The sequence below is a fragment of the Petaurus breviceps genome, unplaced genomic scaffold, assembly GCF_028583685.1.
Source record: "Petaurus breviceps papuanus isolate PSGF00001 unplaced genomic scaffold, PetGlider_PUasm1.0 90740, whole genome shotgun sequence".
NCBI classification, from domain to species: Eukaryota; Metazoa; Chordata; class Mammalia; order Diprotodontia; family Petauridae; genus Petaurus; species Petaurus breviceps.
This window is the reverse complement of record NW_027187330.1, coordinates 3,092,768-3,119,792: the sequence shown is the minus strand read 5'-3', so window position 1 is coordinate 3,119,792 and position 27,025 is coordinate 3,092,768. Positions and strand designations below refer to the sequence as shown.

General features: G+C 49.2%; 1 protein-coding gene across 1 annotated transcript; it reads left to right on the top strand.

Moving 5' to 3' along the window:
* The first annotated feature begins 9,183 nt into the window (after nt 1-9,183).
* LOXL4 (lysyl oxidase like 4) lies at nt 9,184-21,070 on the top strand. The gene is made up of 14 exons (XM_069067162.1): nt 9,184-9,457; nt 10,180-10,358; nt 11,193-11,398; nt 12,533-12,571; nt 12,745-12,952; nt 13,636-13,819; nt 14,000-14,154; nt 14,739-14,906; nt 15,081-15,243; nt 15,714-15,957; nt 17,502-17,617; nt 17,886-18,022; nt 18,484-18,595; nt 19,739-21,070. Exons 1-14 carry the CDS (start codon nt 9,184-9,186, stop codon nt 19,807-19,809), a joined length of 2,256 nt encoding a protein of 751 aa, XP_068923263.1. The 3' UTR covers nt 19,810-21,070.
* Nucleotides 21,071-27,025: the final 5,955 nt, after the last annotated feature.

The following is a 27,025-nucleotide window of genomic DNA, read 5'->3' as shown; positions in this document are numbered from 1 at the left end:
ATCAAGGAAGGTTGAATCACTGAAGATTCAGTGTTTAAGCTGGGTCCTTAAAACACCCAGGAATCTCACCGATGGGTTCTATTGTGGAGAAGGGCACTCCTGGCCCAGGGAATGTCATAAGCCAAGACACAAAGGCAGGAAAGCATGTATGCTAAATGAATTAAAAGTATTTATCACATGCTGCAGGGCTTATAAATACAAAAGTAAGAAAAGCTTACATTCTAGTTAGGGGAGACAAGACATATGAGGGGTTCTGGGTCAGGGAAAGGTATTTCTGTTTGGGAAGTTACAGCAGTGGTGAGGGGAGCCCTAGAGATAAGGACTGGAAGTGGTATTTCATTGGTACAGGAAATTCCCAGAGGAAGAAATTCCTTCTACCATGCAGGTTGGCACCTCTTCAATTATTGGTTTAGAGAATTGCCTTTGGTGTCAAAGATGAGCCAGCAACATTCCCTGGTGCTATTGAACCAAGATTAAAATGGAACTCGAAATATTTAACAAAACTACGATAGAATATAGATAATGTTAATATGCAGTTTTTCTTAGAACTCATTTTTTTTTAAAAGAATGAATGTTAAAATTGGTTTTTAGGTATAATTGGAAAAATAAAATATACAATTTTTTTTAAAAATATGGTTTTTCAAGTTTTCCCTGCAGCATAAAGGGATCCTTATGTTTGGTTTGGTGGCCCCTTTTCCTATGAGTTTGTCACCACTGGCCTAGAGCATCGACAGATGAAGGCACTTGCCCAGGAACATGCAGCCAGTGCGTGTCAGAAGCAGGACAGTTCTTAGAGGCTTGTCTATTGTCACGTGTTGATTTGGCTGCTGTTCCCAGAGCAAAGGGTAGGAGCGGTCTAGTTTACACGAAGCTTTGAGTACATGGGGCAGAATCACGTGAGAGAAGCCCAGAGAGGAAGATTTGAAACAGACCATAGAAGGTCTTAGCTGCTAGGACCAGGAGTTTCAGCTCTGTTGAACAAGCAATGAGAAGCCACTCCATGCTCCCTTGTTCCAAAGCCCACATTACTGCTTACTGAGCCCCTGTGTCAAGGGATCTCTGAGTCCCTGGAGATCCCCTCTTCTCCTGTTCCCGGGGTCCCCAGAAACTCCAGACTACACCCCTCACCCCCAGCTCAAGAGATCCCACCCTCCAGGCCCTCTCAGGGGTATTTTTAGGACTTGGCAGCACAAAGAATGATTGGCAGCTGGTGGCTTTGGTGTTTCCAAGTCCCCTGATGTTGTTCCTGGCTTAGCATTAGAGGTGGCTAGGGATGAGGGAAGGCAGGAACAGCATACCTGGCGTTCGGGCCCACAGCTGCCTCAGTGTCCCAGGGAGAGGGCCCTAGGAGCCGCCCCAAACAGCAGCTGACCCAGGTTTGGAAGCATTCTTTCCTGTTGACTCATTTCAGGACATGCTAGAGGAATATTTCGCTTCCAACTGGGGTGGGGCAGGGTTACAGACAGGACAGAGAGGCTATAGATGTGGATGAGGGGTCTGGGAGAGGGGGAGAAGATGCTATAGAGATCAAAGTCAAGGACTTGAGAGGACAGGGGCTCACCTAGGTGGAGAGAGATCCAGGCCCTGCTCTGGGGCTCAGGAAGGAAGTAGGCTGGCTGGGGTCAATCTTTTTCCCCAGTTTTATAGATAGAACACTTTGAGGCAATGTGTCTTTTTCAAAATCACATAGTGAATCAGTGACAAAAGAACTAAGATTCAGGAGGATAAGGATGTAAATCCTTCCACTGATTCTCCTTGACCTAGAGAAGAGCCTCAGTTTCCCCACGGGGGGAGAAAGAAAACGCTGGGGGGGGGGGAGGGAGGTAGGAAGGAGGGTATAAATGTAACATAGGCTCAACAAATGTTTTCTGTTACTGGTGAGGACTAAGTCTATACTTCCCACCTTTGGGGCAGGACCACAGCTAAACCATGTCATACAAATCCCTTTTTTAAAGCCCCTTTCAAACTCCAGCAGGATTTCACAACCTCCCTAAGTAATCTGTTCCAATATTTGACAAACTCTGCTGCCAGGAAATGCTTCCCTCTATCTGACCTCGATTTCTCATGCTTCTGTTTATGCATGTTTCCTTTCCTTTGGTCCTCGGTGAAAATAGCCTTCATGAAGCAGTGCGCCGGGCTGCCTGCAACTGCCAAGACCTCAAGCCAAGCAAAAAATATTCAGGGGGAGAAGAATGACATGCATGTGTCACCAGGAGCCTGGGCACAGGGAAGAGGGAGAGCCTGCCTAGTCTCTGGGGGAAGCCGCCTGGGACCAGCCCTTGGCTGAGCTGAGGAAACACCTCCCCAGCCCTTCAGGGCTGAGGTTTTCCTTTTTCCTCCTCTAGCCTCAAGCTCCACTATCAAACTCTCCCTTTCAAAGCCCCAGAACTCAGCCCACTGTGCCCCACCCCTCCCCGCCCAGTGAGGTAGTCCTGGTTGTGGGGTACAGGTTGTCGAGCTTGGAGCCAGGCCCTGGTTATTTCAGGTTTGTGCCCAGGGGGCTGAGCTGGGCTGGGCTGGGCTGAGCTGGTTCCCTCCTGCTGGGCATCTGGCCCCTGGAAGCTCCTCCCCATCCCCTCCTCATGGATTCGTTAGGCTTCTGGAGACTGAGCTGGAGGTGGGAGTAGAGGGAGGGGGTTAGGGAAAAGGGAGCCAGGATATAAGGGCCAGGACAGCTCCTAGATTTACCTGACAGGAAGCAATCCAGGAGGTGGTGGCGGCAGCAGCAGCAGAAGCAGCAGAAGCGGCAGCAGCCTCGGTCTACCCTAACCCATTCTGTGCTCCGAGTGGTGAGTGAAACAGCTGAGTGTTGAGTCAGTGTTCCTGATCTCCTGGATGCCCACTTCTCTACTGGAGTCTCTCCCCCTGCCCCCCTTCATCTTTTGGTATTTCTCTTTCTCTCCCTCCCAGCTCTCTGTCTCTGTGTCTGCCTGTCTGACTCTGAGTTTTGGAGGATTTTTTTTTAAAACAACTTTGGGCTGTGTCTAAACAGAACATGTTGCATTGGAAAGAACATTAACCTAGGAATCCAGACATCTGGATTCCAGCTCCAGTCCCACCTCTGACTGACCGAGTGATCTTGGTCACCTCTTTACCCATCCCCTCCTCTGAACCTGTTTTCTCATGTAAGAGGAGAATAAACCTCTTGCTTTGCCTATGGTTGGGTTGGGTCAGGATTGATAGAGATGTGTGTACTTTCAAAACAGTAAAACTCTGGATGATGGGGGGCGGGGGAAAGGATGGTAATCATTCAGGAAGTTGGATTGTAATATTGAATTGGTCCTCAGACGTTTGCTAATTGCTTAGAAGCCTGTTACTGATTGGTAAAATGACTGAACTAGTTTGCACATGGGCACAAACACATCCTTTCTTTATGAGTAACTTTTTTTGTGGATGTTTTGGGGCAAAGAAGATTGACAGTCTTTGGAGGTTGGCAGAAGTGTGCAGAGGTCCATGGCAAAAGAAGATTAGGGTTAGAGAGAGACAGAGACACACAGAGGGGAAAACAGGGGGGGAGAGAGAAAGAAAGGGGGAAGAGAGAGAAAAAGGGGAGAGGAGAGAGAGGGAGGGAGGGAGAAGGAGAGAGGGGGAGAGAGAGAGAGAGAGAGAGAGAGAGAGAGAGAGAGAGAGAGAGAGAGGAAGAGGATATTCCTTAGAGTTAGAGAGAGGTGAGTGGTGTGTGGCTGAAATTACACTTTTTGTGAACCTGGAAAGATATGTACTTCATCCCATTAGCTTGAAATAGATTGCAGCCCACTTTGGGAGATGGAATAAGTGCAGTAGAAAGAAAACTAGTCTAGATATCCAAAGACCTGGATTCTTGTCCCACTTCTGCCACTTACAAGTAAAACATCTTACCTTTCTGATCCTCTGGGTTGTTTTTTTAATCCATAAAATGGAGTTGAACTCAAAAGATCTCAAAAGTCCCTTCTTGTTCTGATCTTCTGTAGCCTATGATTCTAAGTGGACAGTTTTGACTTCCCTTCATTCTTTATGCCACAGGAGGCTTTGACTAAGAGGAACCACTCAAAGTTGCCACCTGCCTGTGAGTCCAGAACTGAGGAGGCTCTGGGGGAAAGGCGGCATGAGTGACCTGAGACCAGAGTCCCTCAGGTCCAAACTGTCCTGCTCTGCTCCCAGTAATCACCCCACTGGCCCTCCTAGCAGGCTCTGGGATTCCCCCATACCTAGCAGTTTTCCTGCTCAGCCAGGTCAGGCCAGGTGCCAGTCTTGTTTGGCAAGGATCATGGAGCAGGTGCCTCATTCTACCCTGAGCTGGAACCAGCCTGGGCACTGTCTCCTGGCTCAGTTCAGAGCTGGCACCCACCCCAGGGCTCTCACACACTTCTGCCAGGGTCATAAATCAGTCCATAACATGATGGAATTTCATTCATTCTTCTCCCCCAGCCCTGTTCCTCACATGTCCCTCTCACTTTTCCTCTCCAATACCCTGCTATCTACAGCCCTGCTTCTGCATGCCCTGTGTGTGGTGTCTCCCTTTAGTGAATGAAACTTGGCATTCAAGCTCACTTTCACATGGTAAGAACCTTGCTTTCCTGACAACTTTCTGTTTCATCTCCTGCCCTATCCCTTTTCTCTAACCATCTCCCTTTCCTATTTCCAATTTATCTCTGCAATCATCCCTCATCCCACCCCATCAGCCCACACAGAGTAGAGATAGAGCTGCATGGAGCCAGGGAAGGAGGATTGCCTAGCTTTGGAGTCCGAAGACCTGGGTTTGGATCCTGACTTGGAATTGCTTAGTATACAAAAGAAAATAATACCTTGACCAGATAGTCACCAACTTGGGTCTGACCCAGAGGTAGAGGTGGGTCTGTAGTTAAGCAGGTCTTTGGTATAGTTTGTGGTAGGCAGTCTCACTGCCACCAATATGGGAAAACTGGAGAGAGAGAGAAAAAGGGAGAGACAGAGACGGAGATGCAAAGACAGAGACAGGCAGAGATAGAGAGACAGAGAAAAATACACAGAGACAGAGAAGAGACAGACAGAGAGACAGAGATAGGGACAGAGAGAGATAGAGAGAAGAGAGAGACAGAGACAGAGAAAGACACGCAGAGAGATAGAGACAGAGATTCAAAAGGCAGAGATAGAGAGATAGAGAAAGACACAGAGAAAGACACACATAGAGAGAGACAGATGCAAAGACATAGAGAGACAGGCAGAGATAGAGACAGAGAAGAGACAGAGAGACACAGAGACAGAAACAGAGAGAAGAGACAGAGAAAGAGAGAGACACACAGAGACAAAGACAGAGAAAAGACAGAAACAGAGAGACAGAGATTGGGACAGAGAGAAGAGACAGACAGACAGACAGAGTCAGAGACAGAGATGCAAAGACAGAGACAGAGAGACAAGACACACAGAGACAGAGAGACAGAGAGAGACAGAAATAGAGAGACAGAGAGAGAGAATGCAGTCAACACATCGTTAGTTAGTAATGCAGGGAATCAGAGACAAGGGCAGGCACAACCACAGGCTGGAAATCAGGAGGCCTGCGTTCTCATTCCCACTGTACTCCTTACTTCTTGGGTAACTCTCTGGGCCTCAGTTTCCTCCTAAAAAGATAGGGCTGAACTAGATCAGAGCTGTCAAGCTGAGGCAAAAGTCCTGAGCACTGGAACCAGATTGAAATGCAATTGGGAAACGTTTAGCAAAATAAACTAAAATACAATACAACACAGATGCTGTCAGTTTGTGGGTTTCTAAGTCAGTGTGCGGTGGCGAGGATCCGTTTCCATTGGAGTCTGACACTATTGGACTGGCCTCTTCTGGCTCTAAATCAATGGTCTTTGTGCCTAGGACCAAGGGGACTCAGAGCAGAACAAGGCTGGTCAGTGGCTGGATGAACTTCTCCCATCTACTGAGGAAAGTAAGGGAAAAGGATCCTGGAACTGCTACCTGACTTCAGTTTCTCTGATGAAGCCTCTTCTTTCCCCCCTAGAATCACAGTGTCAGAGACAAATGGGGGCTAGAATTCCTAAGACCTTAGGATCATAGCCATGGTGTTAGAAGGCACCCTGAACTTTTTTTTTGAGAGGGGAAGGTAGGGCAATTGGGGTTAAGTGACTTGCCCAAGGTCACATGGCTAGTTTGTGTGTGTGTGTGTGTGTGTGTTAAGTGTCTGAGGCCAGATTTGAACTCAGGTCCCTGACTTCAAGGCTGGTGCTCTATTCCCTGCACCACCTAGAGGCCCCAAGACACCCTAATCTAATCCAGGCCCTTCTTTATCAGGTCCAATCCTTCATTTTACAGATGGAGAAACTGAGGCTCATCCCACAGGCATCGAGGGGTAGAGAGGGGACCTCTCAGGCCTCTTGACTGCTAGCCCATCATTGTGTCTTCTCTTATCCCTATATTACCGATCAGTGATGTCCTACCACACATTGTCTCTTTCTTTCCAGTTCCCTCATGTTGGGTGTAGAGGTGTTGTTGGCCACAAACCACAGTGAAGACCCACCCACACCCACCTGAAGATCTGCCTCTTCTTCTGGGCCAGACCCAAACTGGTGACTAACTGACCAAGGTGTTATTTCTCTTTGTCCACTAACCATTCCAAGCCTCTCTGACCACACAGGGAGACTCACAACACTGTGTGCTTATTTATTTTTGGTGAGAGGGACCGGGAGTGACCCAGAGGCATCACCCTATGCCAGGTATGCCCCAATGACTGAAATGTTCCCTTCTGAAACAAAGAAATGACACGTTTGTTTGTTTGCTTTATTGCAGTCAATTGAGTAGTTTGGAGAAATCAGAGGCACCCAAAAGTATGGGCTACCCATTCCTGACTTAGGAGGCAATGGGGAGCAGGGGAGAGGGGAAATGAGGGAAGTAGAGCTTTAGGAAGATCCATATTATGGATCCATAGCAGGAAGGGACCGTTGAGTCCATTTCTTTTGTTTCACTGATGAGGCCCTGAGTGGTGAATGACTTGCTCAAGGTCTCTCACAGAGAGTAAGTAGAAGAGTCAGGATTCTAACTCAGGACCTTTGTCTCTGTATTTTGTGATCTTCCTCCTGCTCCCGTCTAGCAAGCTGGTGATGGTATCTGTAATGGAGAAGTCATGTGGCTCGTTGGCAAAGTAGGTTTCTTGATTCTCAGATGGTTTAGTGTCCCAGCAGGTGCCACGTGAGAACCTGGACCAACATGGCCTCAGCGAAGGTGGAGAGGAAGGGTTGGAGGAGAAGTTCAAAGAAAGAGTTCGGTAGACTTGATTCCAGAACCCTCTCTAAAATGAAGGGATTAGAACGGAGGATCCTTGAAGGCTCTTCTAGCCTGGAGAGTTACCAGGAGCTGAAGCCATCTAACTCCACACTGCCCAAGGCAGTGTTTGCTGAGAGGGAGTTTAGCCTTAATTGGAGTTCCGAGCCTAGGGCAGAGCCCTTCCAGCCAGGAGAGCTGGTCATTGTTGTTCCCAAATTATGCTTCTCCATTTGCACTCAGCTAACCCCCCTTCCCGCTGGCAAACCCCAAAGTCTGCATTCTGCCCCCCTCCCCCTTCCCCGCCTCTCTCCCTCTCCAATGCTGCTCTCCTTTTGGCTATATGTGACTCCCCCTAATCAAACCTCCCCTTCCCCATTCTCTGTGTTCAGGGTTACAATTAGATAACCTAATAAACTACCTGTCTAAATTTTTAATGGAGGCGTCTCGGTGTAGGAGGAGCATCATTGAAACAGAAGTCGGGGGACCTGGGGCCCAGTCCCAGCCCTGACACTTAAACTGTGACTCCTCCGAGCACGTCTCTGCCTCTCAAAGCTTCAGTTTCTTCATCTGTAAAATGGGGGCAATCATACTCTCTCTCGGGGAGATCTGGGGCTCGAATGAGAGAATGTATGCAAATTGCTTTTGTCAAGCTTGTAACCCTCCACTGTTTTTACTATTAATAATATACTATTGTGGGGTAGCTAGGTGGCGCAGTGAATAGAGCACCAGCCCTGGAGTCAGGAGGACCTGAGTTCAAATCCAGCCCCAGACACTTAACACTTACTAGCTGTGTGACCTTGGGCAAGTCAACCCCAATTGAGCTCCAAAAAAGCCCCCCCCCCCAATAGATAATATACTATTGCTAGGAATGTCAGCTATTCTTTTGAAGTGGAAGAGGCCAGGGGGGAACTGGGCCTCTAGCACATACTATCCCTGTGACCCTGGACAGATCACTCAGCCTCTCAGCTCCCTGAGCCATTCTCGGAGACCATCAGCTTCAGAGTTGATGGAGGGAGTTACCTGACTGGGAGTTCCCTTTAACAATGAAACACATGTGCTGCATGTCAGGTGTGGGAAGGAGCTTCCCTCCATGCCCGCCCCATCTAAGAACACCGCAGAGTGTGTTTTCAGCATGGCAGGGGCCTTCTGGGGACAGTCACCCTTCCTCCTCTCTTGTCTAACCCTGAGCATGGCAGATGGGGCAGGGTGGGAGGATAGAGATTCAAGGGCGGATACCCTTCTGTCTTCCTTCCCCATTTAAACCTCCCAGGATCCATGGAGGGTCAGTCCTGAACAATCAAACAAAGCAGGAGCTGGTTAAGCCCCAGGAGCCGGGAAGCGCCTCCAGAGCCTTGGGTGGGCCTGTCAGTGAAGGAGCTCAAGCCCTGATGAGAGCCCAGCAGCTGTTCCAGGGCACATCCAAGCCTGGGAGGAGGGGAGCTCTCCCTCTTCGTGTTCCGCCCAATGTCACTGGGGGCTGGCGGAATTGGCTATAAGCTCTCAGCCAGCCGGCAATGCCATCAGATGGTGACTAGCTTGATGGTGACTGGCAGGTTAGCCAGACAGTGACAAGACCACCGAGGAGCACAGGCTGCTCCCGTCCCTTCCCCAGCTTCTAAACTGTTTCAACAGCAAAGGTCCCGGGCAGTTTTATGAGGATGCAGCCCAGCACTGACCGCACTGCTCCATAAAGATCGGAAGCCGCATGGAGATGTGTGTTCCTCAGACGGCTGCCTTGGGGCTAGCCAGTCCATCGTCACTTATTAGGCATCTACCATGTGCCAGCTCCTCTCTTCCTTACCACCTTGTATAAGTGGGGCGAGGCTGGGGGTTCCACCTGAGACTTTGGGATCCCCAGACGGGGGCGAAGCCTCTATGGCCAAGTGGATCCCGGGTCCTTATACCCGTCCTCATCTTATTTCCCCAGATTCCTGAGCCGCTGCTGCTTCCGAGGCTGCCCTGATGTGGCCTCTACCTCCTGCCTGCCTTCTGGTCCTGCTGTGGCTATGCCAGGCTCCACTAAGTTGCCAGCAGTCATTGGGATCCCTGAAGCTGAGGCTGGTGGGCGCTGGGAGCCAGCCTGAGGAAGGTCGCCTGGAGGTGCTGCATGAGGGCCAGTGGGGCACCGTGTGTGATGATGATTTTAGTCTCCCGGAGGCCAACGTAGCTTGCCGCCAGCTTGGCTTTGAGTCTGCTCTGACATGGGCACATAGTGCCAAGTATGGTCAAGGGGAAGGTGAGTGACCAGGCAACAGGGTTCAGAGGCTGCTCTCTCTCCAGAGCTGAGCTCATGCCAGAGCCCCTGATGGGGAGGACGCAAGACAAGAGAGAGAGATCAGGGTCCCTCCTAACATTAACTTCCCTCAACCCTCCCTTCCTTCCCCTTCTTTCTGCTAGTCTCCTTACAGGAGGGTGCTTACCGTTAGATGCCAGGGGTCTTCAAAGAGGCCCCTGGCCAAGAACTCTCTTAGGGTGGTGTAACAGATAAAGTGTTGGAGTCAGAAAGATCTGAGTTTGAATCCTGCCCCATATTCTTATTGGCCATGTAATTCAGGGGCAAGACTCATGACCTTTTTTCAGCCTCAGTTTCCTTATCTGTAAAGTGGGGCTAAGAACAGCATTTGCCTCACCTGATTGTCGTAAAGGCCACATGAGATGTTAGTAGAGTACATTGTAAGTAAAGTGCTGATTTTCACTATGTAGAAAGGAGAGCCTTGATGGCAAACACCATCCATTTCCCCTACAATTACATGCTCCTTACTGCTTGGCGAAGTACTTATGATAAAGCAGTTGCTTAATAAATGCTTTTGGTAGGTAAGTCACTTAACCCCAATTGCCTTGCCTTCGAGTAAATTAATGCTTGTGGATTGATTGATTTAAAGAAAATCAAGGTTAAGAAAGAAAGTGGGGTCGGTGGCCTCATCTACTCGTGGCCCTAAGCACCTTCTCCCCTGACAGGCCGCATCTGGATGGATAATGTTCGCTGTGTGGGTACTGAGCACTCCCTAGCACAGTGCAGCTTCAATGGCTGGGGGGTCAGTGACTGCAGCCACTCTGAAGACGTCGGGGTCGTGTGCCACCCTCAGCGCTTGCCCGGGCACCATTCAGAGAGACCTTCCCAGACCCTGGGGCCACAGGTGAGAGGAGAGCCTGGAAAATGAGCTCCCCTCCAACTCGGGACAGATAACACACACAGCCCTTGGTGCCATGGGTGGAGAGGTCCCCTTACTGTATGTCAGTAGACTGAAAACTCCTTGAGGGAAGGGAATTTTTTTTTGTCTTGGTATCCGAAGAGGATAGGACACTGCCTTGTTCAGAACAGATGCTTACTAAATACACTGAATTGATGCTGGGAACCCAGAGAGTAGAGAATGAGGAAGTGAGATCCTCCTGCTGAGAATGAACTCCCCAGGGCTGTTTCTCTGATGAAGGCTGAGGCCAGACCCCAGGACCAGGGAGCATCTTTGAGTCTCTAGAGGCTGAGCAGACTTGGAGAAGAAAGGCTGGGCCTGCTGAGAATTGCGGAAGCAGCTTACCCATTGGGAGAGAGCAGAGGGAGGCCAAGTGGGGGCTCTCACCCACACAGCTAGCCACAATTGCTGCCTCTTCCCTCACAAACATCCCAGAGCTAAAAACAGCCGCGGCCAAACAACCAAGGGCAGGCAGGGCAGGGCTCTGTACGGGATAGCCGCCAGCCTGAGGGCAGCCACCCTTAGCCCACCTGATGGGGGAAGATCGGCTTGAAGGGGAAAACTTTCCACAGTGGTCTTGCCTGGGACAAGGCGGTTCGAGGGCCAGAAAGTAGATGGAAGGTCTCGGGATTAGACTAGAGGTGGTGGAGGCTGGCTCCTAGCTTCCTAGACCTAGCAGCTCACTTGTGGTGGTTTCCCAACAGGTAGTATGGAAGGGAAAGGGGATTCCGTGGGTTTCCTACACTCTCAATGTTTACGTGATCCTGTGTGTCTGGGCAGGGACAGCGGCTCGAGGAGGTTCGGATCAAGCCCGTGCTGGCCAGCGCAAAACGGCAGAGTCCCATTTTGGAGGGGGCCGTGGAGGTGAGATATGAGGGCCACTGGCGGCAGGTGTGTGACCAGGGCTGGACCATGAACAACAGCAGAGTGGTCTGCGGGATGCTGGGCTTCCCCAGTGAGATGCCAGTCAACACCCACTTCTACAGGTAGGGAGACCCTGAGTGCCAGCAGGCAAGGAGAGCCTTGAGGGTCAAGGCTGGGTATGGGGGCTGAGGTTAAAGTGTGAGCCTAGGTTGGATGTTCTAGGTTCAGGGATTGCATTCAGTAGTAAGGAAACCAGACCCTAAGTCACCTGGGGGCACTCTGGGCTTCTCCAACTTAACACGGCCACGGTTTGGATAGAGAGTGTAGAAATAGAATTGACCAGAGAAGGAAGAAGAAAAAAATCCATTTGCAAGACAAAAGTATTTAATTGTGAAACTGAAAAAGCTGCAACATTTAAAGGAATTTGATGAGAATATTCATGTTTAAATTCCTAAGCAAAAATCTGTACTATGTCAGATCTATTTAAAGTGCTGTCTAATTGGTGTTTTTGGCTGGATGTCAGGTGGCTCAAAGCTAGCCAAGATTCTAATTCCAAATGGTCTGAGTGGGGGCCCTGCTCCATAGAGGGTCAAACCTTATTTTTTCACAGAATTGGGAATTCTCTTCCTCCCCCAAGTAGCTCCTCTCTCCTGGCCTGCTCAATGTGGCTCTGACCCAAGGTCCAGCTTCACGTGCCCCAAAGGAAGGGTGACAAGGGGCCATGAGGGCATCATGTGATTCCTGCTTTGACTGCTGCCAGGACATAGGCCCTTGCTTGGCCTAAATTCTACTAATTGCATGTCTGGGCCATTGCTGACTCAGTCACCACCCTGGGAGGCTCTTGATTATAGCCTAGGCTGCTGCTCCCTAGAACCAACGACCTTCACCTTGATGGGTGATTACTCCTTTCCCTGTCTCTTTCCCCTTGGATCCAGAGGGAATGAAAGGAGGCAGTGGAGATAAGGGATGGATTCAGGGGCTCAATGGAACAGTGAGGGTGTCACTGCCTTAGAGTTTGAAAGGCCCTCAGAGGGAGCCCAAACACTCTCATTTCATAGATAAAGAAACTGAGGGTTAAATGATTTGCCCAGTTACACAAAAGTAGGAAGGAGGGTGAACCAGGATTTGAATCCAGATCTTGTGGCTCTCCCCATTGAACCCCAAAGCTTGTCCCCAGAGCAAGTGGGAATGGGCTGAAGGGAAGGGTCCATATAGCCACATTCCAATCCCTCACCTCGAGTTTTCTTCATCTGCAGGAAACTCTGGAACATGAAGATGAAGGACCCCAAATCTAGGTGAAGAGTGGGGAGGTGGGTGGCAGGGTCAGCCTCTTCCCTTGCCCTTTCCTCTCACTCCCTCCCTTGCTTTTTCCCTTTCTTTCCCTCCCTTTCTCCCTTTATTTCCCTTCCTTTCTCTCTCCCTCCTTCCCTCCAGGCAGCCCATGCTCTCCTCCTCCCTTGCTTTGTAGACTGAGGAGCCTGACCAAGAAGAATTCCTTTTGGATCCATCGTGTGAACTGCCTGGGGACCGAGCCCCACATGGCCAAATGCCAAGTGCAGGTGTCCCCACCAAAGGGCAAATTGCGGCCAGCCTGCCCCACAGGCATCCACGCTGTGGTCAGCTGTGTGGCAGGACCACGCTTCCGCCACCCCAAGGGGAAACCCCCTCGCAAGGAGGTGAGGGCTTTAGGGGGAGAGGGAAGGCTATTCTTAATGATGACAAGCAGCCTTGGAAGGGCCCACTGGAAGCCCCAGCAGCTGGTCAGAAACGAGTGACCAGGGGCTCCTGGAGAGAGGGGCTTTAAGGCGAAGGGTATAAGCTTGCTCCTATGGGGAACATTTTCCAAACAGCTCCGATTTTCAAAGTGCTTTAACAGTTGCAAACTATTTTGCTCACATCCACCCTGAGAGGCAGCTAGTGTGAATAGGCACACGTAAGTAACCCCATTTTACAGATGAGGAAGGTGAGGCTGGCGAGACCATCACACAGATAGTGCGTGTCCCAGCTGGGATTTATTTGCACACGGGTTTGTCCTGACTCCAAGTCTGAAGCTCTTTCTATGGTACCAGGCTATTTCAAAGGAGGCTTTATCAACCCCTGGCATTCGGAGGGTTTGGAATCGCAGAGTAAGACCTGGGAGGGACCTTGCTGGTAACCAATAGCCTCATTTTATAGATAAAACAGAACAGAACAAAACCAAACCAAACCCAGTTCCCTGGCTTGCCGAGGTGGCTGCCTAATCTGGGGCAGGGCCAGGACCAGAGCCCAGATCCCCTCACTCCCGGCCCCAGCCGCTTTGCTCTACACCGGCACGTCCTTGCTTCCAAGCTGCCTGCTCATTTCAGGTCTCTCCCTCCAGGAGGCCCGGGTGAGGCTCCGGGCTGGGGCCCAGGTGGGTGAGGGCCGGGTAGAAGTGCTGATGAATGGCCAGTGGGGCACCGTCTGTGACCACAAGTGGAACTTGATCTCAGCCAGTGTCCTGTGTCGCCAGCTAGGCTACGGCTCTGCCCGGGAGGCCCTTTTTGGGGCTCAGCTGGGCCAAGGTGAGTGAGGAGCCCCCGGATAGGGCCTGACACTCCAACTGGGGTGACGTAACCTTGGAGAGCGCATCCTGCAGGGTCCACAAAGTGATAAATACGGGCATGGATGAGAGGGAAACTGAGGCCCTGGCGGGGGTAGGCCGACAGAGAGACTGAACTCTACCGTCCCCTTCTCGTGCACAGGGCTGGGACCCATCCACCTGAGAGAAGTGCGGTGCAGTGGGTATGAGAGGGTTCTCAGTGACTGCCCCGCTCACGACGCGGCTCAGAGCGGCTGTCAGCATGAGAACGATGCAGCCGTCAGATGCAATATCCCTAACATGGACTTCCAGAGACAGGTGAGCCAGGGCTGGGGGCAGCAGGGGCGGCCGCAGAGGCTTCCACAGGGAGATGCCATCCCTGTCCCACGCTGACTGACGGCAGCTGGTCTTCGGTGCCTCCACTGCCGAAGCCAGCCCGGCCCTAGGTGATGGACCCAGGGACTACTTTCCTTGGCTCAGGGTTCCCCGGGGCATCCTCTCTAGGGCCCCGCCCCCTCTTTGTCTCCTTCACTGTCCTTAGGGCGTTTTGACTTGCTCTGAAAACTACATCCTCTACCTAATCTCTTAAGGGCCAGATTTTAGATAACTTTTAACCGTCAACTAATTTTCACTAGTAGGGAAAGGGAAACAGGTCTATTCTCCCAGGTACCAGGTGTTTTTTTTGTTTTTAACAGAGATCACACTCTCACCTTTACAAAACAAATCTTACCCTTAGGGGAATGTTGTCTAATGGTGGTAATTTCTGGTATTCTAGGACAGAAGGTATCTAGGCAGCGGGTGGTCTCAGGGGCAATTCTCAAAGAACACTTCTTAATCACTCATGGACATTACTATATATAAGGAGGAGATGATTGCTATTCACTCGGCTTTGGCTGTTGCAGATCCGATTGGCTGGTGGGCGCAGCCCAGAGGAGGGCGTGGTGGAGGTTCTGGTGGAGATGAACGGGGCCCTTCAGTGGGGAGCTGTGTGTAGTGACCTCTGGGGACTCAATGAAGCCATGGTGGCCTGTAGGCAGCTTGGTATGGGTTTTGCCAGCCACGCCATCCAGGTAGGTCCCAGATGGCCTCCCCAATGATCCCTTTCTGGTCCGTTTCATGGGAGTCCCTGGGTGGTGCTGCCCCTTGGTAAAGTCCTTGGGCTCTTGGAGCCGGGGCCCCGCTGAAGTCCGTTCCTGTGACCAGGTGGTCTATGCTGACTGATGTGTCAATGGCTGTTTTCTCAGGACACTTGGTACTGGCAGGGTACTCCAGGGGCTGGCAAGGTGGTGATGAGTGGGGTACACTGCTCGGGCACAGAGCTGGCTTTGCAGCAATGTCAGCGGCACGGGCCCGTGCACTGCTCCCACGGGGTTGGCCGCTTCTCAGCAGGAGTCACCTGTACGGATAGTGAGTAACAACCAGAGTGTGAGGGCCTTAGGTGGGGGCACGGGGGAGGGCAGCAAAGGGAGCCTCGGCCCTTGGTCATGGAGTATCTCATTCAAAGAGCCAGGTTGGTAGGGGAGGGGAGGTCTGTTCATTGATGAAATCACGAATGATGAAAGCCCTGGACTCAGGACACCTCTTCTACTTAGCATTCAGTGATTTTGGGTGAAAGTCACTTTCCATTTCTGAACCTTGGTTCCTCATCTGAAAGATGGGCATAGTAAAATCTCCCTGTCTTGTTGTGAGCCTTACCCAAGAATGTTCTAATGGAACAGGAAAAGCTCCTTGTAAATTCTAAAGAACTGCTTGATATTCGTGTGAAATTTTATTCAGGTGGAAGCCTGTCCCTGGCTCTAGTTTGGTAGAGCAGGAGGAAAGGTCTTTTTTTGAGGGGTGGGGAAGGCAATTAGCCTTTGGCCCTCTCTTGACCCCAGGTGCCCCAGACCTGGTGATGAATGCACAATTGGTACAAGAGACAGCCTACCTAGAGGACCGCCCACTGAGTCTGCTGTACTGTGCCCATGAGGAAAATTGTCTCTCCAAGTCCGCTGACCACATGGAGTGGCCCTATGGGCACCGCCGCCTGCTGCGCTTCTCCTCCCAAATACACAACCTTGGCCGGGCAGACTTCCGACCTAAGACGGGGCGCCATAGTTGGATCTGGCACCAGTGCCATAGGTGGGCATCCATGTTAGCCTTGGCTCTGGAAAGCCTGGATGCTTACGTCTGAAGTGGGGCTTCTGTGCTCTCTGCTACCCCAGGGCGTCAGGCAGTTAGGACCTTTAACCGTCCCCATCAGAAAGGCTTTCCTTGGGGGTGGATGGTTACTGGTTAGATGTCCACTTCTCCAAGTTAGGCACTGAACAGTCACAGCAGGATGGGTACAGACCATGCAGTGTCTTTCTTCTTTCCTTGATGCTCCCACATTGAGTCAGAGTTAAAATCTCGGCTGTTTGAGAAGGGCTTTGTCCTAGCACATTGAATTTTTTGGGGGAAAGGGCATACTTCCTCCAATAGCAGGCTGGCACTCAATGACTGACCCTGCCCAATGACCTGGCTCCCTTGACCCCTCCTGGGAACCCACCTCCCACAAGGCCACTGTTACATTCCCTGACTTCTCTTGAGAGTTGGGAGAGGATTTCTATCAGCTGAATTGGTACCATAGAGGCAGATCAGACTTTCAGGGGTGGACCCTGTTGGAGACTCATGCCACCCTTTTCATAGAGGGTGCTTGTGACCTTTCTCCTACCCAGAGAAAGAAGCTTGGCACCCCTATCTCCCCCCAGGCCCCTGGAGTCTGGCATCTTCCCCCTACCTCAAATGAATTTGCCCTAGGTACCAGAATTCTTAGCTATGGCTCTTCAGGGTCCTGGCTCCAAACTCCACAGTCCTCCTGGGCACAGAGGCTTTTGCCAACAGGTTAGGCCCTGTGGCAACCATGGATTTGGCACCTTCTCCTGGAGGGTTCTTTCAGGGTAGTGATAAGCAGAAACCTGTGAGCTTGGAAGGGGCCCACTTATCTCATACTGTCCTGGCCCCCTGGCCCTCTGAGCTCTCTGTATCTCAACTACTTCACCTAGGAGGTTGGCCATTAGAGAACCTAGTCACAAATTCCTGGTCATTCAATGACAGGAAAAGTGGAGACTCCAGAAGTCAAGGGGGAAAGATTGAAAACCTGTGGTGCCCCTGACATGTGACAGAGACTCAACCAGAGGGAGAGACAATGCTAGTGATAAGGACAACACAGAAAACACCTTCTCTTAGGGAAAAGAGCTGCAGGGGTGCGGTGGGGTGGAGGCATTTTGGGGACTGGTCCTACCCAGGATAATAAGCAACATTCCCAACAGAGCTGTTATTACTGCCACTTTGGACAGCACACTAGCAATTTGGTCTCAGTCTGACATGGAAGAAAGAGTTCCCCTTAAAGGCGTCTTGGCTCCCACACAGGTCCCCAGGCCTCATGGTATCAAGGCTTTCAGCCCTGCCCTGCCTTGTCAAGCTCTCCTTTCAAGCTGAGGAGGACAAGTGTGCAGGGACAGCCTTGCTGTTGCCTGGCAGAGAGCAGGGACCAAGTTACTGTAAAGGAGGCCCTGGCCAGACACTGGCCTTGCATCTGGGTGTCAGCTCTGGGCACTGCTCTCTATTACACTCTGTAATAATAGAGCCGACTTCCCCAGAACAGACCCTTTCCTGATGCCGGGGGTGATGGGCTTCCTTTGTAGGCACTACCACAGCATTGAAGTCTTTACCCACTATGACCTTCTCACTCTCAATGGCTCCAAGGTTGCTGAAGGACACAAGGCTAGCTTCTGTCTAGAGGACACCAACTGCCCCACAGGTACTTGGTACCCAGGCCCTCCATTTTCAGACTAGCCTACGTTCTCAGATTCTTCCCCATCCCTGTCCCATTCTCCCTGTGCTGTTACATTTCCTACTGTGCCAAGCCCTCACAGACCCTTCAGGTAAGGCCTGGAGAAAGCTAGCAGTCAGCTAAAGGAAGCGCTCCTGCCGCCCGGGGCCCTGGGAATGTGCAGGGAGAGGGAGGATGTCTCTAGGTCACTAAGCACATTTGCCCAACCGCTGAAGCTGCCATCGCCTTCCTTTAGGCCTCCAGAGGCGCTATGCCTGTGCCAACTTTGGAGAGCAGGGGGTGACTGTGGGCTGCTGGGACACTTATCGTCACGATATCGACTGCCAGTGGGTGGACATTACAGATGTGCGTCCTGGGGACTACATCTTCCAGGTAACGTTGGTCGACTCTAGGGATCAGGCCCACCACAGTTCACACGTCTACCTTCTTCCTCCTGGGGGCCTGAGAGAGCTGCTATTCAGACTACCTCCTGGGGTCACTAAGTCCATTTTTAAAACCCCTGATATTTTCTTCCAAATGACCCTGTGAGGTAGGTAAGAAAAGAATGACCGCGTTGTTTTTTTTTTATACAGCAAACTAAGGGCTAGGGAGATTGTGACTTAATCATGTTTTATAGCATTGCCTTTAGAAGTTGTTTACTGTGGTCCGTTTCTGGAATGTCCTCTCTACCAGCACGTAAGGAATCTGATTTGGCAGACGTGCCTACTCCACTTTGGGGGTTGCAATCACCTCGACCCCCCCCCCCATCTTTTCTCTCAAATAGGCAATGTGTCCATGCTCTGCTCTGTTTATAGATTCTGCCTTCTTTTCTTTGTCCCCTACTTCTCCTTCAGGTGGTTGTAAATCCCAAATTTGAGGTGGCCGAGTCAGATTTTTCCAATAACATGATGCGGTGCCGATGCAAGTACGATGGGCATCGGGTCTGGCTGCATGGCTGTCACACAGGTAATGGGCTGTGAGGGTAGGCGGGAGAATCCAGTCAGGTTGGAGTTGCTGACCTTGTGAAGGGGTAATCTAGAATTATGTCCCAAGTTATGCCCATTCACTGTCTGTAAGGGGCATTCAATCGAGGGGAGGATGTGTTCCCTAGTAAAGTCTTGCAGAACCTACTTTTCCTAACACTTCCCAGTACTAAATCTCCATCCCTATATGACCCTTATAGCTCCCCCAAACCTCAAGAAATAGCCTCTTAACTGTATGCCCCCCAACCTCCTTCAACCTTTTCAATCATCCCTAACTACAAAGATGAAAACAAGCTTTTTTTTCCCCCCTTTTCCTGGACTTTTTTTTTCTCTTGGCACTTTCTCCTATCCACACCCACCCTTAGCCTCTCCCTGCCCTGGCTGCCACATGGACAATGGCAATGCTTGGCAGTAGTGGTAGCAATGGCTCTCAGTGTGGGGCTCTCCTCTCAAGCTGTGGCTACATGATCCTGAGCAAGAAGACTGAGAGGGGCAGAGTTAGGGCAGAAGTAAAGGATGGTGGGTAACAAATGGCATCCACTTGTGAGACCTTTCCTGATTTCCCTTTCAAACTTAGCCTAATTTCAACTGAACTTGAACTTTAGGTGCTTACTATGTGCAAGGCACTTTATGCACTGAGAAGACTTGAGTTCTGGATTTGGTTGGAAGCCCAGGGATACCCTTTGGGCAGTAGAGCTAGGGAAGACAAAGGTGGCAATGATGGAGGCTGGGGGCTGGGAGTGGGGAGGAGTCACACCTACCCTCCACACAGCATTAGCTCCAGAATACTGCGGTGTCATTCCATGAACATGGAAGTGAAAGGGGGGAGAGGAACCACCTTTCTTTCAAAGTTAGTTCCCATGACTGCTGAGGACACTAAAGAGGCCTCTATTGATTCACAGCAAGGCCTTGGTCTATTCATCCTGATTTCATAGAAACGACCTACTTGTCTGGAAGTGCTGGTGGGAGGGGGTTCCCTTCTTATGGATGGGTGCCAGGACACAGGACGGCCTGGGGGGGCAAGCACTGAGTAGAAAACGTGTGTATTTGCAATGATGAGGTCATGGGGAAAGAGATGTGACAGAAACTGATGCTACTTCCTCATCCTGACCATCCCATACTACAGGTGATGCCTATGGAGCCAGTAGAGAAGTGTCCTTGGAACAGCAGCAGCGACTTGTGAACAACCTCATCTGAGGTCCTGGCCATGAGCCTCCACCTGCTACCTCAGCTCACTGGAGCCAGAGCCCTTGGGGAGCTTCAGCCTCCTGAGGAGGGGACAGTGCCCAGAAGCAACAAGCATACACTCAGGGAGCCTTGGAAGGAGAACATGCCAGACCAGGATGTGCCCAGCTCCCAAAGGACGGCACTTGTCACATGCAGCCTGCAGATGCAAGCCCCGAGTCTCTCACGGAGTCACCGTCCCCCGGTTCCACAGACTCTTACCTTCATGGGATGGCCAGGAGCCCCGGTTCTATGGTGCTTTATACATTTTGCAGCAGCACTGGGGATAACGCCAATAGAAGTCTGATGGAATAAACTGTTCTTTGTCAGCAGTTCAAGCAATGCAGCTTGAGTAAAAGTCAACAGTGACGTCTAAGTCAACATGATCATAGAAGTCAGTGGATTTGGCCCCATGCTTTGTACCGGCCACGGCTTCCATCCGCCCTCTTCCCTGAACCACTACCCAAGTCTTCTTTTTGGATCCTCACCACACTCATCTATGTGTCCATGGGTCCCATTTCCCTGGCAACTTAGGTCTCAGGTCACCAACTAGTGCCTGATGTCTGTGAGGATGTATATACAGGTCATACAGAACAATGGCCCGAGAAAACACCAGGGACAGCAAAACCTGGGCTCTAAGATATTCCAGGGGTCTTTGCACCAAAGAATGATCTCTGTCATCAGTAGGCCTGCCTCAGGGTCACTCTTGTCTCAGGACTGGCCTCTGGTTCAGTTTAATTCCAGGTGTGGACAAAGTCTCTAGAGTGAACTTCATAATGAATAAATAAGTTTTGCAATGTAATGACTATCTGTTAACAAGTCTTGGGGGAAGAGTGGTGCTCGAAGGAAGGAGACAAAGTGCCAGATAGAAATTTGAATTGGGCAACGCGGCTGTTAGGAGCTATCAAAAAGCCCCCACACAGGTGGCATAAACTCCAACTTCTCTGGGAACATACCCTGGGACACTGTGGTCAGTAAAGTGCCAGTCCTCACACCATCTCTCCAACCAGGCGCTGGACAAATTCCTAGGCTACCACAAACCTCAGAATCATAGATACTTAGCTTTGGAGGTCATCTAGTCCAATCTTGTGTCTGATAAATGAATCCCTTCTTCTACCTCCCACACAAATGGTCAACCAGCTTCTGCTTCCTGCCTCCCTCAAAGAGTATGCCCTAGGCTCAGTGCCAAGAGTGGTGGGATACAAGAAAACAAATAAAAAGATAAATCCCCAGGATTATTCGTTTTTATTATTGGGGAAGGTATTCTTTTGTTCCTGTAGCTGTAAGTCTAGAGTGGACAGGACAGATTTATGACCATGTGCCTATCCCACTCACTTCGGCTGCTCTCTCCTGCCATTTAGAGTTGTCTCCCTGGGAGCAAAAGGGGTCACGTTCTGGGATGTACTCATGTCATGAATACATGAATATTCATAAATATGGTTATGTTCCCTTGTTCCCTGTACCATACCTTCTCTTCTCAACTCCCCCAGTTCTTTTATTAAGCAGAAGGGACATTATATTTTGGTATGGCAGGTTGGGTAAACAAGGGAAGGACCGATTTCCTGTTGGCTTCAGCAAACAGCTCCAAAACAGTAACAACATTATACCCACACATGTAGCTAATGGTCTGTGGAAAAGCGTGCATCTAGCGGAGGAGTATGTGGTGACTGATGACTATGGCAGGCCAGATCCAGGCAGGGAGGTCACCCATAGCTCCTGGCAGGACCCAGTTTCAAAGATTGCCAGAGAAAGCAGGTCAGGCAGACAGCCACCGTCCCAGTCCCAATTCAGTAGCCCACATCACACGTTGGAGAGGAGTGGCCAGTTCCAACCTTTGGAAGAGACTGCACAAGGGCTGTGCTGTTACGTGGCTAAGTTGAAAAGGAAGGAGGGGAGATGTGGAGGGGGTGGTGTTGGCTAACACAGCTTATAACTGGGTGAGGAATGTTAACCAAGGGCCAACCACTAGATTCCAGACAGACCCCAAAGAGCTGGAGGATGGGGCCTCAGCATATTTCAGTCTCTGTGAAGCTAAGGCATGAGGAACCTGAGCTGACTCCTCAGAATTCAAGTTCAGTTGTATTCTACATAGCCTCTTGGGCTTTAGGAACTGCGATTAGTTATTTCAGCTGTGGGCAGAGGATTTTAGGACTAACAGGGAATATTTGTTTTCTAGACTTAATTCGAGGCATTAAGACACTAAATCACAAGACATTAATGACTGAATAAGGATGGAACACTGTATGCATGTAAAGATGACTACAACTACTCAGCCTAACAAAAATGGTACAGTACAGGGAACGAGCAACAGACTTAAGAGTCAGAGACCTGGCTTTGAATCCTGGCTCTACAACTGGCTACCAGTATCTGAGTTTTTTCATTTATAAAGTGGAGATGTCCGAAGGTCCTGAGATACTCTCTGAAGCCTTTTCCAGGGCTAAATGCCATGACTTACCATGGCTAGCTCCACTTGGTACAGAATCATAAACTGTCAGAGGTGTTAGTCTGACCCTGACCAAGAAGTGCCCAAAATTCCCAGCAAGTGGTGATCTCAGCCTCAGAAGGGCTCTCACAAGGGGTAACCTCCCACCTCCCAAGGAGGCTCATTCCATTTGGGGGTGGTAGGAAACAGGTTACAGCAGAGGGCTAGGGCTAGTATGGTGAGGCTGGTAAGGTCAACTATTCCATGACTTCTGCCTGTATCCTTCACCCAAAACAGGTCTTGAAAAAGTCATTGTTCAAAAAGGGAATGGAAACAGATTCATCGCCATTACTGAAAAAACTCGAAGCATATGTCCTACTGATACGGCAGCAGAATCATATTTGTACATGAAAGAGAAGAGTCTCAGAACTTTTGATTTTTGCCTCTAAGAAAATCCTTCTTCTTGTTTAGGTTATGGCGATAAATGTCAGGATATTAGGAAGGAGGTAGAAGTGACTTTTTGAGAGAGAGAGATATGACATCTCGGGTAATGAATGTAACTGCATTAGACTGCACATCTTAACAATGAAACTGCCTTTGAAGGCTAAAATGTTCTTAGGAAAGGCCAAGAGTCCTCAATGGGAAGTAATAAGAAAACTCCCTACTTGTGCTAATGACTCCTGGCTCTAAGGAAACAGAGCCAAGAAAAGGGATCCCCCGAGGCAGAAACAGCAGAGACCACCACAAATGAAGTCACTCTATTGCAGGCCCAGCACTAACACTTCTCAAACAGAGGTCTCCCGTCTCAGAGATCTGGCAAAGGCCTCAGGGAAACTTGTTCTGGGAAGACAGGGAGGATAAGGCATTGTTGCTGTAGGTTAGAGAGGGACGGTGGGATTAAGGATCAGAATTAGAAGGACTGGAGGGCGGAGCCAGGATGGTGGAGTAAAAGCAGGAACTTGCCTGAGCTTGTGTCCCAACCACCTCTAATACCTAAAAGAAATGACTAAACAAATTCTAGAGCTATAGAAACTACAAAATGACAGAGAGAAACAAGTCTTCCATGAAGGCAGTCTGGCAGGTCAACAGGAAGGGTCTACTGCACCAGGCTAGGACTGGAATGCCATACCGTGTGGGTGCAACGGCACAGACCAGCAGCACAGACCAGCCAGAGCAGACCTCTGGGGACTGAGACACTGGCAGTTGTGGGAGTTTCCAGAGTTCTCAACCCATAAACACCACAGTGAAAGTAAAAGGTCAATGGGGAAACTCTGTTGGACCTAGGTGAGAGAAGAGTGTGGTCTAGCCCCTGCTTCCAGGGTGGTGGAGGTGGCAGTGGCTGCAGCCGCTGCTTCCGGAGCTCTAGGCTCACAGAGAGTGGGGAGGCCAAGAGGCTGATCAGAGCGAAAATGCAGGAATCTCTCTGCTGGCACTGAGGCAGAATTCTCTTGCTTTGCCTTGCTTGGATCTGGGTCACAGTCTTGGATGGTGGTCTTGGGGTGAGGAGTGCTGGCATGGCAGAGCTTGTGGTGGCTCACAGTCCTAAGACTGGTGCCTAAAAGACACTGACAACAGCTGTACAAAGCCCCAGAAATTTGGGACACAGCTCTTTCCACTCTGGAAGCAGAGTTCTACCATGGCAAAGAGCTCAAAAGTCAAGTAATTAGCTGGCAAGATGAACAAGCAAAGGAAGTGCAATCAGATCATAGAATCCTTTTTTGGGGACAAAAAGGATCATAACATAGAACTAGAAGAAGACAACAAAGTCAAAACTCCTGCATCAAAAGCTTCTAAGAAAAAATATGAACTGCTCACAGGCCATGGAGGAGCTCAGGAAGGATTTTGAAAATCAAGTAAGAAAAGTAGAGGAAAAATTAGGAAGAGAAATGAGAGTGATGCAAGAAAACCATGGGAAACTAGTGAACAGACTGATAAGAAGATCCCCCCAAAATACTGAATAAAATAATACCTTAAAAATAGACTAACTCAAATGGCAAAAGAGGTCCAAAAAACCAAAGAGGAGAAGAATGCCTTAAAAAATAGAACTGGTCAGATGCAAAAGGAAGTTCAAAAGCTTACTGAAGAAAATAATTCCTTCAAAATTAGATTGGAGCAAATGGAAGCTAATGATTTTATGAGAAATCAAGATATTATAAAACAGATCCAAAAGAATGAAAAAATAGAAGGCAACATGAAATATTTTATTTGAAAATCTACTGACCTGGAAAACACATCAAGGAGAGATAATTTTAAAATTATTGGACTATCTGAAAGCCATGATCTTTTGAGCCTAGACATCATCTTTCAAGAAATTATCAAGGAAAACTGCCCTCATATTCTAGAACCAGAGGGTAAAATAGAAATTGAAAGAATTCACCAATCACTTCTTGAAAAAGATCCCAAAAAGAAAATACCTTGGAATATTGTAGCCAAATCCCAGAATTCACAGGTCAAGGAGTGAGAAAGAAACAATTTGAGTATTGTGGAAATACAATCAGGATAACACAAGATCTAGCAGCTTCTACATGAAGGGATTGAAGGGCTTGGAATATGATATTCCAGAGGTCGAAGGAGCTAAGATTAAAACCAAGAATCACCTACCTAGAAAAACTGATTATAATACTCCAGGGGAAAATATAGACAGTCAATGAAACAGAGGACTTTTAAGCATTCTTGATGAGAAGACCAGAGATGAACAGAAAATTTGACTTTCAAATACAAGAAGCAAGATAAGTATGAAAAGGTAAACAGGAAAGAGAAATCATAAGGGACTTATTAAAGTTGAACTGTTGGGACGGCTAGGTGGCACAGTGAGTACAGCACCAGCCCTGGAGTCAGGAGGACCTGAGTTCAAATCTGGCCTCAGACACTTGACACAATTACTAGCTGTGTGACTTTGGGCAGGTCACTTAACCCCAATTGCCCTCCAAAAAGCAAAAAAAAAAAAAGTTGAACTCTTTACATTCCAACGTGGAAAGATAATATTTGTTAACAGGCTTTTCTCAGTATTAGGAGAGTTGAAATATATATGTGCGTATGTTTATGTATATGTATAGGTATGTATGTATATATACATACACATATGTATGTATAGGTGGGTGTATGTGTGTGTATGTGTATGCATAGACAGAGGCCACAGGGTAAGATGAATATGAAGTAATGATATCTAAAAAATAAAATTAAGAGGAGAGAGAGGAATATATTGGGAGAAGGAGAAAGGGAGAGAGAGAATAAGGTAAATTATTTCACATAAAAGAGGCAAGAGAAAGCTGTTACAATGGAGGGGAAGAGCAGGGAGGTGAAAGGGAATGAGTCGATCTTACTGTCATCGGACTTGGCTTAAGGAGAGAATAACATACACACTCAACTGGTTCTCTTAACCTACAGGAAAGTAGGGAGGAAGGGTATAAAAGGGGAGGATGATGGAAAGGAAGGCAGACTGGGGGAGAGGGTAGTCAGAAGCAAAAATTTTTTAAAAGGGATAGGGTCAAAGGAGAAAATAGAATAAATGGGGAGCAGGACAGGATGGAGGGAAATATAGTCTTTCACAATATGACAACTATGGAGGTGTTTTGCATAACTACACATGTATAACCTATATTGAATTGCTCATCTTCCCAGTGGGGGTGGGTGAGGAGGGAAGAAAGGAGAGAATCTGGAACTCAAAGTTTTAAAAACAAATGTTAAAAAAATTGTTTTTACATGCAACTGGGAAATAAGATATATAGGCAATGGGGTATAGAAATTCATCTTGCCCTACAAGAAAGTAAGGGGTAAGGAGGGAATGGGGAGGAATATAAGAGAGGGTAGATTGGGGGAAGGGATAATCAGTATGTTTATCATCTTGGGGTGGGGGGTAGGGGAGAGATGGGGAGAAAATTTGTAACTCAAACTCGTGGAAATGAATGCTGAAAACTAAAAATAAATAAATAAATTCTGGGAAAAGAATTAGAAGTATCAGTGAATGACTCAAAAACTGTAAAAACAGGGTAGGTAGGAAGCAAGACCAAGGGATGTTGATAGTGATAATCAAGAACCAGATCACCAAAGAAAAGACCCTGATTCAGGCCCATGGGGGCTCCAAGAAGAGCAGGGTTAGGATATCGGCTCCCTCATGGGAAATATTTGTGCAATGTTTTTTCCTCTGTCCTGACTCAGGCAGGGCTGCTCATCTATCACTGTCCCTAGCACTAAGCCCCAAGGGTGCAGGGCTCTGGACCTTGCTGAGGACCCCAGGAAAGCCTAGGTTTTGCCATGCTGGCACCTTGTAGTATGGCCCTGCCGACTCCACAGTACACAGAGCCTGGGTTTAGGTCTCTGACTTGTTCTGTTTCCTGTAGGAAAGTCTCCTGGCCTTGCCCAGAGGGGTTTACTTGACCCTGGCTGCTCCTAGTCTTAATGGATTGTCTCTAGCTGCCTGCCAAGTGCTGCTGGCACAAGCTGAGATGATTACACTAAGAACATGCTGTGTGCCAGATGCTTTCTGTGGGATGACAGATTAGAGGGTGATGGGTGATGAGAAGGAGGGGGCTACAAGGCACAAATGCCAATTGCTAACAATTGTACAATAATACCATGCCAGAAAAGGCCACTGTTACAGAGGACTTTGGAGACATAGGACTAGATCATTAGGGTGCAGGATGAATAAAAACTCCACTTAACCTGTGCATCACACGTATTACTGACATGAAGACAAGAAAGGAATTCCCTCTGCAGCCCCACCCTCCCTATGGCTGTGGTGATGACAAAACAGAGTAGAGCCACCCA

Bases quoted from the DNA above. Each gene is read 5' to 3' on its own strand.
- LOXL4 (XM_069067162.1), top strand. From the start codon at position 9,184: ATGTGGCCTCTACCTCCTGCCTGCCTTCTGGTCCTGCTGTGGCTATGC. The intron at 11,399-12,532 runs GTAGGGAGACCC...CTTCATCTGCAG, and splicing joins GTCAACACCCACTTCTACAG to GAAACTCTGGAACATGAAGA. The intron at 14,155-14,738 runs GTGAGCCAGGGC...TGGCTGTTGCAG, and splicing joins ACATGGACTTCCAGAGACAG to ATCCGATTGGCTGGTGGGCG.